Genomic DNA, 13,087 nt, shown 5'->3' with positions numbered 1-13,087 from the left:
AGAAAGAAAGAAAGAAAGAAAGAAAGAAAGAAAGAAAGAAAGAAAGAAAGAAAATAAAACAAATATTACTTGTGGCTGATCCAAGCAAGGGGTCATTGGAGGCGTGTGGCCCTGTGCTGCCACCTCAAACTGTGCCTGCTGTCCAAATGCAGCTTCCCTTAGTTCTGGCTTTCAGCAAGATGGCCCTGCCACCATCCCTCCTCTTTGTAAATGCTGGGGCTGACACCGTTATGGTTTTATCATCAGTGACATTTCAGAGGATGAAGGCCTCTCCTGTCCTCTTCTGATGAGGGTGAGGGATGAGGGGGGGCTCCCAGCTCCTAGCACTTTCTCCCCTCACCCCGAAGTGCCATCAGAACAGCTCTGGGCTGTGACATCACAGAGCCCCCACCTCATGATAGGAGTCATGAGGCTGAGACCACAGCTGCTGGTGTGGGCGTGGCTGGCTGCGCTAGGGGCCATCGAAACTGGTGAGAAGGCGTCTTGGGAGCAGCGGGAAGGCAGGCAGCTCTGGGACATAAAGAGTGATGCCCGCCTAGGGACTGAGAACCCAACCCTCTCCACTCTTCTCTCCCATCCTGCCGGTCCCACCCATCCCCCAACAACCAAGGGCCTTGTCATGGCGCACTCAGCTGACTCTGAGGGAAATCAAGGCCCTCCACATCCACAATAAGGCTGGGTGGTCTTACAGGGTCCCAAGTCAGCCCCTGCCTTGAGAATTAAAGGCAAGGGTCTGCTTGGCCGTTGTCACAGACTTTGCTTGGGTCCTAGCACCCAGACCCAAGCGTGCCAGGGCATCGGCCCTAAGGACAAAGTCTCCAAGCTTCTTGGACAGACCTGACTTCTTTGATTATCCAGACTCGGACAAAGCCAGGCTCCTGGCTGTGGCCCAGTTTATTGGAGAGAAACCTGTCGTGTTCATTAACTCAGGTATGAACCAGCTTGAGAAGGAGCCTCCCTCCCCGCTGGGTCCTGGAGGAGAGCAGCCCTGGACCCATCCATTGGGCCATCAGAAGGGAGTTAAGGGTCCTGCTTGTCTAGCAGGTTCCAGCCCTGGACTCTTCCATCACATCCTGGTGGGCTTCCTGGTGGTGGTGTTCTTCTTCCTCCTTTTCCAGTTCTGCACCCACATGTAAGGCCTGCCCCCTTCCTCCGACCCTACCCACCTCCACCTTCCTTGGGAGCGTCTGAAGACCCCAGTCCTAGCGGGGCAGTGTGTGACCTCCCCACTCTGATCTCCATGCCCCACAGAAACTTCCAGAAAGGGGCCTAAGGAGCCAGACAAAGGCCCCGGACTCAACCTGAGCGCCCAAACGCATCTCCTCTCCTGTCGATGAATAAAAGTCCCAGCTTTCCTCCTCCCTGACTGCCCAGCAGGCAGCAAGGGGGGTCCTACCCCCTCTGTGTTTCCCATAGCCCAAGCCCCTCACCTCCTCCCTTCCCGGCCCCAAAGAACTTGGTGACGAGGGCCTTGGTGGCGTTCACGTTCACGCAGATCGTCTTTTATTAGCGGTCTGTAAAGCACCTCCCAGGGTCCCCCGACCCCAGATTGGAGGAAGCCTTGAGAGGTCAGTAGCACCAGGGACATGCCAGGGCCCGAGGGCGCGATGTGCAGCTGATGGTGAGGGACGGGGTGCCCCTCGCCTGCCCCCGGGGTTGTCAGCACTGGGAAGGCTTGCAGGTAGCAGCCACCTTCCAACCCCAACCCAACAGACTAGTTCAAATTTGGGTAAATAAATAAAATAAATAAGATTCCTCAAGCTGACCTAACTGGAGAGGAGCCACGGGGTCACTTGGGAGACCCGAGGGCCAGTGGGGGTTAGTTGGGGCGTCCTCTCCTCCCAGGTGATGGGGAGCCTGGGTGGGGGGTGGCAGCGGAGGGGCTGGGATGGCCTTGGCAGCAGTGCCTTCCGACATCCTGACTCCTGGTTCCCCTTGAAACCCTGTCGATCTCCCCCCCAACAAGCCCTCCCACCCCTCCTCCAGCGCAGTGGTGTGCAGGAAGTGGGCACGGTGGGGAGAAGAGGTCCCCTGTCTCCTGCCCTCAGCCCCTGAGAGATGGCGCCTCTTCCCTTTCGGGCTCTTCATCAGTCCTGGGGCTCTCCGGACAAGAGAGGGCCCTGGCTCCCACACCCCGCCAGCAGCCCCAGAGCCCTAGAGCCCTGTCCCCGTGGGGCTGAGGGTGGGGAGGGGGAAGGTCCTCAGTCCTGGGTCTGGAAGGCCGGGGGCGGCCGGGAGCGGGGCCAGAAGAGCCGGCAGGCCCCGCGGCAGATGAGGAAGAACCAGTAGAGCTGAGGTGCCAGGAGCAGCGCGGCGCCCAGGTTGACATGGGCTGGGATGGCCAGGGGCACGGCCAGCAGGGGCAGGCCGGCGTGGCGCCCGTAGGCCCAGTACAGGTAGGGGAAGAGCAGCACCCGGCAGCACAGGAAGCTGAGCAGCATCAGGGCCCCGTTGACCTTGTGCAGCAGCGTGTGCTGCTGCTTGTACTGCAGGGACACAGACGTGGTGGCCGCGGCAGCAGAAGGGCTCGCCCCTTCCCCGCCCGCTTCCCAACTCCCCACTACCCCAGCAGGCAGCTCCTCCCAGACCAGACACTTTGCCAGGACACAAGCACCAGCTCAAAGGGCATGGAAAGGATGACAGAGGGGCCAGAGCCCTCGGCAGCAGCCCTGGGGGTCCCTCCCCTTCTTGGGCTCCCACACCATCCCCTGCCCACTCACCTGGATGAGGATCTTGCCAAGGCAGACGAAGGGCGTGCTGACCTCTGCCATCAACATGCAGCCCAGAAAGAAGTCTCCCTTCCCCTGTCGCCACACCTGAGCAGAGAAGCTGGAAGGTGAGGGGCTGGGGCTCTCCCTGGGTTCTTGGGCAGCCCCCGCCCTTCCTCTCTCCCCTCTGTCGCTTTTGGAGATGCTTGACTGTGAACATCAGAACACCTGGGTGCAAAGCTTGGCATGATGACTCACGCCTGTAATCCCAGCATTTTGGGAGGCTGCGGCGGGCAGATCATGAGGTCAGGAGTTTGAGGCCAGCCTGGCCAACATGGTGAGACCCCGTCTCCACTAAAAATACAAAAACATTACCCAGGCGTGGTGGTGGGCACCTGTAATCCCAGCTACTCGGGAGGCTGAGGCGGGAGAATTGCTCGAAATTGGAAGGCAGAGGTTGCAGTAAGCTGAGATCGCACCACTGCACTCCAGCTTGAGCAACAGGGTGAGACTCCGTCTTGGGGTAGAGGGGAAGAAAGAACACCTGGGTGCAGGAGCAGGTCATGACTTGGCTGCCTCCCTCCCATAGTCCTGCAGAAAGACTGTGTTCCCTACATCATGTGTGAGGAAACTGAGGCTCAGAGACATACAACCACCCATCCAAAGCGCCACAGCTGGGCATCGTCCAGCCCGGGGCCAGGCTGCCCCCACACTCTGCTGCCTCTTGCAACTGGGCTGGGCTGTGAACCCTACTGGTCCACAGCTTTCCCTGGGAACGCGCTGGGTCTGCTTGTCTGCTGGTACACAAACCCAGGGCTTCCCAGGCTCCTACTGGCACCCGCATCACACCCGCCCAGCGCTCCGGAACTCACCACCGACAGCGGGAAGCACACCAGCACCATGGCGGCGTGGTGGAGCACCATGAGGAACTCCTTGTGCAGGTAGCCGCGCGCGATGGCCCATGTGCTGCCCGGAGCTCTGGCCGCGCCGTCGTCCCCTCCATGCCCTTTCACCTGGTGCTTGTGCCAGTGACAGAGGAACATGGCGTAGATGTCATAGATGAAGTAGGGCACAGCAAACTGCGTGTAGGCAGAGGACAGCCAGTGTCTGTTGGGCAGAGGAGGTGGGGAGCAAGGAGGAAAGGGGTGCCAGTGAGCGGGGGTGGACCTCAGGGGTCAGCTGGGCAGCCCTGGGCATAAGCGGAGTCTCGGGTACAGTGAGGGATCCGGAGGGTCACACAGTGACGCAGGTCAGGCAGTCACGCAGCTAGTAAGAGATGGTGCTGGGATTCAAACCTGTGGCCTCAGAGCCCACCCATGTTCCTCTCTCTCTGCTGTACAGTGGGGGGAAAAGACGAGACCAGAAGATGCCCACAGACAAAAGGGCACAGATAGAGGAGTGCCAAAATAAGCCCAGGCCAGGCAGGTGGGACCTTGCCATGGTTATTTGTCCTAACCTTACCCTGAGGTGAGGATCAGCAACAGCTGAAGGGGCGAGAGTGCTAGAGAGAGAGGTCTCAGGAGTGGATACCTGTTCCTGCCTCCCAGGGCAGGCGCTCTTCCAAACCTTCGCATGCATGCACTTATTTACTCCTCCCAAAACGCTGTAAAAGGTAGGTGTGGCCATCATCCCCACTATACAGATGAGGAATTGAGTCACAGAGGGGCTAGGTAACCTGACCAAGGAGGGGACACGGGAAGTCTGGCTCCACAGCCGTCACCCTCAGCCCCGCTGTCCCCAGAAGATCTCAGAGGCATCAGAGGCCCTGCTTGCTGGCAAGTGAAAGGTCTTCTCAGTGCTGTTCGCCCTGCCCCAAAGTGACCCAATCCCTTGTCTGTTTTGTGTCGTTTTTCAGAGACAGCCAAGCGTTAAGGGGAAAATGCAGAGCAAAAGGAGCCAAGGACAGAGAAAGTTCCACATACTTGGAGAGTAAACAAAAATGAGAAATGGAGAATATGAAAGACAGCATTTTTCTTCTGGAGTCAGCACATTGGCAGTTTCTCTTAAATCCTGTAGTCCTGAGACTGGTCTGGGGTGGGGGCAGGAGGTCAGAGAGGCAGGCCTTGGGGAGCCTGTCCCATGAGGGGGAGGAGGGATGAAAGCAGAGTCAGCCAGAGGCCACCACCAAACATGAGGTGCATGGAGGGAGCTGTAGAGAAGCTGGGGCTGAGGCCTCTGAGGCTGGGGAGCCTGGGGCAGCCAGCTTGTGAAGGGAGCCAGCCCACTCTACAGCAGGGACAGTACCAGGGAAAAGAGAACCGGAGACCGTGGTGCAGTGGTGCAGAGCTGAGGCCAGGAGCGATGAGAGGGGAGGGATAGCTTTGGAGAACATGAGGTGGGAACACAGGGAGAGAGGGTCCAAGTGGCCTGGAGGAGTCAGGGCAGGGAGCAGCCCAGCAAGCTGGCCCAGGGGATGAGATGGGAGATGGGAGCGCTGGGCTGGGGCAGGAGACCAGGAGGGGCCACCAGGCCCTGGGCTGCAATGTGAGGTGTTAAATCCCATCCCCACCCTGTCAGCAATTAGGTGCTCAGAAGTCAGAACAGCTGCTGCCCTGGATTAACCTGGATCCTCCCCACCTACCTGAGGATTAAAGTGGGGAGGAAGGACAGGAACAGACACAGGAGGGCCTGGGGAGCAGCGGGGGTGCAGAAGCCAAAAGGTGACCTCTGTGTGTGAAGGCTGGGGAGGAAGCACCGGATCCCAGGCTTAGCTTAGAGCAGGGATGGGAAGGGGCGGGCAGAGGCCGAGAGGCAGCCAAGTCCCTGGGCAGGGTCTGAAGAAAAAGTTAAGCCAAGAAGTATCCTCCGAGGTGGCCACCTAACTCAATTACTCTCACTGAAGCCCTTCCAGGAAGGGCCAGCGCCTCACCACAGAGGAGGCGACTAATCTTCAGGAAAAGAAGAGGCAAACAGAAACACCCCCCACCGGGGGCATCCGGAGAACGTCCCCTGGGGCTCAGTGGCTGCCAGGGAAGGGAAGCAGGGCTGAAAGCTATGAGGAGGGCGTTGTGGATGCCTCCCAGACAACTTGCAACGGGCCGCCTGTGGGTCACCTGGGGTGTCCGTCAGCACCACGGACAGGGCACCTCTCCTCCCCATCCTCCGCCTCCTGCCTGCACACCTCTGAGCCTTTTTGGCAAGCACCAGACACTGCAGCAGCTGCCCAGCCACAGTTTGGCCTCCTCGCCCTCATCTCCTCCCCCACTGCCTGGCGCATGTGGCCTTGTGCGTGTCATCTCTCCCATCTCCTCTCCCTCACGTGTGGAGCAGGTGCCGAATGCCTGGATTCTGGGAGGGGCTACAGGGTGAGCCTGGCGTGAGGAGGGGGCGCCCCACCTGGGTGCTGGCTGGAAATGGGGTCTGCCTCCTGGGGCAGAAGGCTGGAAGGAGGTGGGGAACCCGCCACACCACAGGAGACCTGGAAGCTACTAGGAAGCCCTTTGAGGATCCTGTCTGATCCCCACTCCTTCCCCGCTTGGCGCTGCCCTTTAAGGACAGGACGGGATAAATTCATCCCCAGGTGCTGAGTTGCAGCTATTGCAGTCAACTTGCACCGGCCCAAGTTCAGAGCTTAGGGACCCCGGACAGAGTTCCCTCCAAGATGTGGGGTCTTCCGGGGTCACTTGTACACACCAACCACTGGCACCTGGGCAGAGGGGTCTCGAGGCACTTACTGGTCATCGATGATGTGCTTGCAGGAGGTGGAGACGATGTAGCCGGCGGTGGAAGCCATGATGGCCTGGACAGAGGACACCAGCCTGGGGGAGAGAGGGGCACGCTAGAAGCGCCGAAGGGAAGAGGAGTGTGCCTCTATTTCTCCTCGTTGCGAGTCTAGAGACTGCGCTTTGAGCTCAGCCACTGCTTGGGCCAGTCCTTGCCTGCCTTCTCCAAGGCTGGGCTAGCCCGAGATGTGCCCCACCACCGCCACCTCACAGCCCTCTGGCCTGCTTGGCTGCTGTTCCTCAGTCCGCTCCCTCCTCGCCACCTTCTCCCTTCCCCTTCCCTGTGTGTGGAAGCCGAGTCTCCCTCTTCTCCAGTCGGCAGGGAGGCTGTCCTGAGGTGACACTCTGCCAAGAGTGAGCTGCTGGTTGGGCCTCTCCCGAGAGGGGACTCTGGGCCAGTTCCTGCCCTGCTCAGCTGCCCCGTCATGACTCGCGCCTCACTCTGGCCCCTTCATGACCCCGAGCTCCCCAGTCAATGTCCCACCATCTCCTTGACTGCCACCAGCCTCCCCTCCACACTCCAGCCCCGTTTAGGGGTGTAGAGTTCTACCATCCACGCCTCCATCCCTAGCCCCCAAACACTCGCCCTGAATGACACCTAGCTGTCTGGCCCAGGCCTCGGTCCCCAATGTCTTATAGGAATGTCTTCCCTACCTGCTGGCCCTGTTTTGGAGGGTGGGAGGGTCTATGGGGAAGGAGAGAGGCAGGCTGAACACTAGTAAACTAGATGGCCCGGCTGGACGAGGTCTCCCAGGACAGCAAGCAAGGCAGGCAGTGAGGAGGGAGGAAGCTTGGGGGTAAAGCCCCAGATCCCCGCAGGAGCTCCCAGTCCCCACCCACTGAGGGGCCAGGGAAGTGCTGGGTCCCTTCCATCCCCTGAGAAGCCCAGGAAGCCGAGAGGGGCTGAGGTGAAGGGAAGCCGTTTACCTGGCTGAGACAATGACCGCGTCGGCCTCCTCCCAGCGCAGCTGGGGCAGCCTCTGGAGCGTGCTCTTGGAGAGGAGGAAGAGTCCGGGGAACACCACCCCCCCGGCCACCATCGGGGTCAGCATGGTGGATCAGGACTTGGGCAGGGAGGCAGGTGGGCCGTGAAGGGGCAGGAAGGCCAAGCGGAAGGAGTTAGGGGTGGAGAAGGGACGCCAAGCCCAGGAAGGACGGAGAAAACAACGGGTAGGGGCACAAAGGGGACAGGGCGGGGACGGGATGGGGCCAGGGCACCAGAGCCGAGAAGGGAGTCCGATGACACTGGGGAGTCCGGAAGGGGCCGGCTGAACAGAGACGGGGGGAAGGGAGGATGGGAGAAGGGGAGCAGGAGCAGGCCAGTGAGGGATGGGGAGAGGCGAGGAGGGGACAGCTTGCTGAGGGACAGAGGAAGAGGGGACAGGAGGAGGAGGGTGCAGATGGGGGAGGGGAGGGAACCACCAGGCAGGTGGGGAGGGGAGGCTTACGTGAGAGGCTGGGAGGGCCCGAGGAGGCGGGGAGGGGGTGGGGGTGGGTCCGGGTGCCAGCCCCGAAGGAAGGAGGTGGGCGGGAGGGAGCGGAGGAGCCGCCGGGCTAGCGGTCAGTGGTCACCGCCACTGTCCCGGCTTCACTGCCTCCTCTTGCTGCCGCCCTGGCCCCGGTCCCCGCCGCCCAGCATCGACACATGGCACCATAGAGACTTCGTGCCCAGCCCCCTGCCCCCTCGGTGGGGAGGGGGAGGGGGAGGGGAAGTGACCAGCTTGGGGAGGGCGGGGGAGGGGCGGGGAAATGGCACCGACCAGACACCGAGAAATCGGACCTGCAGCAGCGTCTCCCCATGCAGCTCTGAGCCACAGCCGCGCGGCTGCGACAGAGATGGGGGGAGCAGAGAAAGAGGGAGGGGGAGGCCCTTAAAGGGACAGCAGCTGCAGTGGCACAGGGGGCTGCTGGGGACAGGGCCCTGGGGAGGGCCAGCTCTTCTCTTGGGATTACAGGGGGCCTGAGGCTCCTTGGCCAGCTGGGAGGGGGCCCTGAGCCCCCACCGGGGCCTGACCCTGTTTCCCATCAGCACTTTGCAAATGCCTGGCATCTCCCCCCTCGCCAAGGCATCCCTCTGTGGCCTGCCCCGGGTCCGGCTTCGGGTGCCCACTCCGGCGGAAGAGAGGGTTCCCCAGGAGAGGGAGCAGGAGCAAGTGGTGCTTTCTCAGAAGGCTGAAGAAGGGAATGGGAGCAAAAGCATCTCAACGCAGCATCCTCAGACCCAGAGGCCCTTCACTGGCCGGCAGGAGAGGAAGCTGGCACTGGCCAGAGGGGACACCTGACTGCTGCCAGGCTGCCTGGGTCCTGTCTGCCGCAGAAGCTCCCAGGGCGCTGCGCCTGTCCTTCCCACAGGGCCAGCAGCGGCCCCGAGGCTCCTCTCATTGCAGTGAGCGGCAGTGAGAATGGAAGAAGTGCTGGGGAATGGGGGAGGCTGCCTCTCAGGAAGTTCCAGGGAGCCCCAGGACTCCTGGCCCTGTTCTTCAAGCTGCCCGCCCCTCCTGGCCTCCCCTAAATTTCCAACCCTCTAACGCCCCTTCCTCTGCAACGTCCACAGGGAGCCTAGTTTCAGAGTGGGAAAGGATCCCAGCGTGGGCTGGTGCAAGCCCCTCACTGCCCCATAAAGAAAATGAGGCCTGGGGACCGGGTCAGGGTCCTGCTGTGGGGCCCGAGCCAGAGGCGCTGCCGCCTTGGACTTCTGCCCTCTTGTCCTGATCCCAACTGTCCTGTGAACTTCAGCATGGCAAGGGCCTGCTCTGCAAACTCCATGGGCCTCCAAGCTCAATTATCAACTCTGTGCTTTACCTTTCTCTGCCCAGAGCCCACTCCTCGCCTTCCCCAAGAAAGGCCGGGGACTGGGATTTGCTGTTTTGTGCTGTCCTCTAGCGGCAGTCTATAGGAAAGCCCCAGGAAGTCTCACCTTAAGCCGATTTAGAGCGGGTTTAGAGACAATAGTGGACCTGGCTCCTGACCTCAGCGCTTCACCGGAGGGGGAAAGGGTATCCAGCTCCCTGAGTTTTCACTACATGCTAGGGACAGTACCAGGTGCTTTCTACTGATTCTTAATCTTCCTACATGGTGGTATCCCTGTTTTATAGAAGAAACAGGTTTAGAAATTTTGTGGGGTTTTTTTTTTCTTTTGGTCAGGGTCTCATTCTGTCCCCCAGGCTGCAGTGCAGTGGCATGATCATGGCCCACTGCAACCTCAACCTTCCCGGGCTCAAGTGATCCTCCTACCTCAGCCTCCCGAGTAGCTGGGACTACAGGTGCACACCACCATGCCCGGCTAATTTTTGTGTTTTTCGTAGAGATGGGGTTTCACCAAGTTGCCCAGGCTGGTCTCAAACTCCTGGGCTCAAGCAATCCACCTGCCTCCACCTCCCAACATGCTGAGATTACAGGTGGGAGTCACCACCCCTGGATGAAAGTTGGATTTCAAACCCATGGACTCCAAAGCCACACATGATCAAAACTGCAAAAAAGACTGAGGTCAAGGAGGCTGGTGATGGACGATCACTGTCACTACTCGATTGAGGACTACAAGGCTGGTCACGGAACTGTGGTTTCACTTTGGATGAGTAGAGATGGGTTTTTTTGTTTGTTTGCCAGGGAATCCAAGTAGACACCCTAGTAAAATCTGTGTTCTGTGTACTCCCTCCCTTTCCAATGGCTTGGGGACAATGCACATTTGTGGTAAGCTTTGCCACACACAGGCTATAGATCTGCAGCCCAAGGGCCCAGCCCAGCCCACAGACATGTTTTGTTTGGCCAGTATGTAGCTGTCAGTAAAGCAGTTCTTAAATAAATTCTAAGTTACTTATTAGTGTTTAAGAATTGGGAGAGCCTGGGCGTAGTGACTCAGGCTTGTAACCTCAGCACTTTGGGAGGCCGAGGTGGGCAGATCACCTGAGGTCAGGAGTTCGAGACCGGCCTGGCCAACACGGAGAAACCCCAACTCTACTAAAAGAAAAAATACAAAATTAGCTGGGCGTGGTGGCACATGCCTGTAATCCCAGCTACTCGGGAGGCTGAGGCAAGAGAATCACTTGAACCCAGGAGGCAAAGGTTTCAGTGAGCTGAGATTGTGCCATTGCACTCCAGCCTGGACAACAAGAGCAAAAAAAACTGTCTCAAAAAAATAAAAATAAAAAAAGAATTGGAAGAGAACCAGCCACAATGACATGCACCTGCAGCCTCAGCTACTCAGGAGGCTAAGGAAGGAGGATCACTTGAGACCAGGAGTTTGAGATCAGCCTGGGCAACATGGAGAAACCCCGTCTCTACCAAAAATCCAAAAATTAGCCGGGCATGGTGGTGCACACCTGTAGTCGCAGCAACTCGGGAGGCTGAAGAGGGAGAATCACTTGTCACGTTGTCAAGCCTGCAGTGAGCCATGATCATGTCACTGCACTTCAGCCTGGATGACAGAGTGAGACCCTGTCTAAAAAAAAAAGAAGCAGAAGAAGACAGGCACAGTGGCTCATGCCTGTAATCCCATCACTTCGGAGGCTGAGAAGGGAGGATCATGTGAGCCCAGGAGTTCGAGACCAGCTTGGGCAACATAGTGAGACCCCATCTCAAAAAAAAAAAAAAAATTAGCCAGGTGTGGTGGTTCCTACCTGCAGTCCCAGCTATGGCAGGAGGATTGCTTGAGCCCAGGAGTTCAAGGCTGCAGTGAGTTCATGATCCTGCTACTGCACTCCAGCATAAGCAACAGAGCAAGACCCTATCTCAACAACAATGACAAAGAATCAACTCCAAAAACATTGGCCCATGTTCCAACCGTATAACATTATCAGTAGGCTGGCACGGAGCCACTCTAGCCCTCAGCTGAGAAGGTGAGTCCTCCAGCCCACGCCATCCCGGCAGAGCCCACATCCCTCATATTATCTGCAGGAGCTTGCAACCCCTGCTCTACAGACGCTGATTCACATGATCTTCACACAACATCGCCATGAAGAAAGGGAAGTGGGTGTTATTATTGAGCTCATTAATCAGTGAGGGAGTGAAATTAAATGACTCACAAAAGACTCCACTGTTGTTCTTTTTTTTTTTTTTTTTGACAGAGTCTCACTCTGTCACCTAGGTTGGAGTGCAGTAGCACAATCTCAACTCACTGCAACCTCCACCTGCCAAGTTCAAGTGATTCTCCTGTCTCAGCCTCTGGAGTAGCTGGGATTACAGGTGCCCGCCACCACACTTAGCTAATTTTTGTATTTTTAGTAGAGATGGGGTTTCACCATGTTGGTCAGGCTGGTCTCAAACTCCTGACCTCAGGTGACAGGCCCACCTTAGCCTCCCAAAGTGCTGGGGTTACAGGCGTGAGCCACCACGCCCGCCTGCTGGTGTCTTTTGACTTCAAATCCCAGCTCCACCCCACACTGCTTCTGCTTTCACCACGAACTCATCCTGAAAGTGAGAGATCAGTTCCACCAGCCGTGGCCCCAGGAAGGATACCCTCACCCTGGTCCTCTTACTTGGATGCCACCAGGACAGCCTCTTGTCTCTCCATCTGCAGGCCAGTGTGGTTCTGCAAGCCCCAGCGCAGGACAGTGAAGCACAACGGGAAGAAGACGCAACCCACCGCGAACAGCAGGGCCATGCCTGCCTGCAACCAAGAAGGCAAGAGAAGAGGGCCATGAGATACCTCAGCACAACACCCTCAGACCGCCCTAGTCTTCTTCACCCCCAGTGAGGCAATGGCCCAAGATGCCCATCCATCTGTGGCCATTGAAAGCCACCAGGGAAACCTCTTCTCTAAGCTCTTTTGCATCTTTTTTACTCTTTTAATATTCCCCATCTGGGGCAAGTCAACATCCTAATTTCTTGTTTTACACCCAATTTAGACTATTTCTTATCTTTTTTTTTTTTTTGGAAACGAAGTCTTGCTTTTGTCATCCAGGCTGGAATGCAGTGACTCAATCTCAGCTCACTGCAACCTCCACCTCCCAGGTTCAAGTGATTCTCCTGCCTCAGTCTCCCGAGGAGTTGGGATTACAGGGTCCTGCCACAATGCCTGGCTAATATTTGTATTTTTAGTAGAGACAGGACTTTACCGTGTTGGCCAGGCTAGTCTCGGACTCCTGACCTCAGGTGATTCCCCCGCCTCAGCCTCCCAAAGTGCTGGGATTACAGGTGTGAGCTGCTGCACCCGGCCCCTCCTACTCTTAAACTCCACCCTATTCCATCTTCTGCATGCCCCGACTGCCGCCCATCCTATGTGACCTCTCCCTTCTCCCCAGGCCTCACCACTGAGGGACAGGTTGGAAGACAGAAAAAGGGAGGTTGATGGTTTCTCCTCAGTACCCAAAACTTGGTAAAAGGGAGGGGGTTGTCAAGATACTTGGAACTTTAAAATGACATTTCTTGAAAAAACAAAATAAAGCCAAAGCAATTGTTGCTCCATTAAAAAGAAGAAGAAGGAAGAAAGAAAGAAAGAACAGGCGCAAGCCTGAAACTACATATATTTACATAGATATCATTTTTGTTTAGAAAGACCTCCCCTCCCATCCATTCTGAGGAGCAGGGGCATGGGGCAGGCACAGGCAGGATGAAGGGAATCAGGCCCTGCCATCCTGCCTTCCTGAAGTGACTTCCAAGGGACCTTCTTGGGATAAAAGGAAGGTGTCAAACTGCAAAGGCACGAGGCTGCTCTGCAGA

At 57.7% G+C, this 13,087-nt stretch overlaps 2 protein-coding genes across 2 annotated transcripts; one reads left to right on the top strand and one right to left on the bottom strand.

Annotated features, from left to right (window-relative positions):
• Positions 1 to 275: 275 nt before the first annotated feature.
• On the top strand, positions 276 to 1,734 carry CUNH16orf92 (chromosome unknown C16orf92 homolog). The gene is made up of 4 exons (XM_017519181.2): positions 276 to 470; positions 772 to 930; positions 1,045 to 1,132; positions 1,252 to 1,734. The coding sequence occupies exons 1-4, from the start codon at positions 287 to 289 to the stop codon at positions 1,271 to 1,273; spliced, it is 453 nt and encodes a 150-aa protein (XP_017374670.1). The 5' UTR covers positions 276 to 286; the 3' UTR covers positions 1,274 to 1,734.
• A 236-nt stretch (positions 1,735 to 1,970) lies between these two features.
• Positions 1,971 to 7,918, bottom strand: TLCD3B (TLC domain containing 3B). Its single transcript, XM_017519180.2, has 5 exons — positions 7,358 to 7,918; positions 6,383 to 6,466; positions 3,581 to 3,815; positions 2,721 to 2,816; positions 1,971 to 2,486 (listed from the first exon to the last, which is right to left on the bottom strand). The coding sequence occupies exons 1-5, from the start codon at positions 7,480 to 7,482 to the stop codon at positions 2,202 to 2,204; spliced, it is 825 nt and encodes a 274-aa protein (XP_017374669.1). The 5' UTR covers positions 7,483 to 7,918; the 3' UTR covers positions 1,971 to 2,201.
• Positions 7,919 to 13,087: the final 5,169 nt, after the last annotated feature.

Source organism: Cebus imitator, unplaced genomic scaffold (assembly GCF_001604975.1).
Source record: "Cebus imitator isolate Cc_AM_T3 unplaced genomic scaffold, Cebus_imitator-1.0 Scaffold729, whole genome shotgun sequence".
In the NCBI taxonomy this organism is placed as follows: Eukaryota; Metazoa; Chordata; class Mammalia; order Primates; family Cebidae; genus Cebus; species Cebus imitator.
The sequence above is the reverse complement of the archived record's forward strand: the minus strand, read 5'-3'. Positions and strand labels throughout refer to the sequence as shown.

Bases quoted from the DNA above. Each gene is read 5' to 3' on its own strand.
- TLCD3B (XM_017519180.2), bottom strand. From the start codon at position 7,482: ATGCTGACCCCGATGGTGGCCGGGGGGGTGGTGTTCCCCGGACTCTTC. The intron at 6,467-7,357 runs GTAAACGGCTTC...TCTCTCCCCCAG, and splicing joins GCGGTCATTGTCTCAGCCAG to GCTGGTGTCCTCTGTCCAGG. The intron at 3,816-6,382 runs GTAAGTGCCTCG...TCTGCCCAACAG, and splicing joins AAGCACATCATCGATGACCA to ACACTGGCTGTCCTCTGCCT.
- CUNH16orf92 (XM_017519181.2), top strand. From the start codon at position 287: ATGAGGGTGAGGGATGAGGGGGGGCTCCCAGCTCCTAGCACTTTCTCC. The intron at 471-771 runs GTGAGAAGGCGT...CTTGGGTCCTAG, and splicing joins GCTAGGGGCCATCGAAACTG to CACCCAGACCCAAGCGTGCC. The intron at 1,133-1,251 runs GTAAGGCCTGCC...CATGCCCCACAG, and splicing joins TTCCAGTTCTGCACCCACAT to AAACTTCCAGAAAGGGGCCT.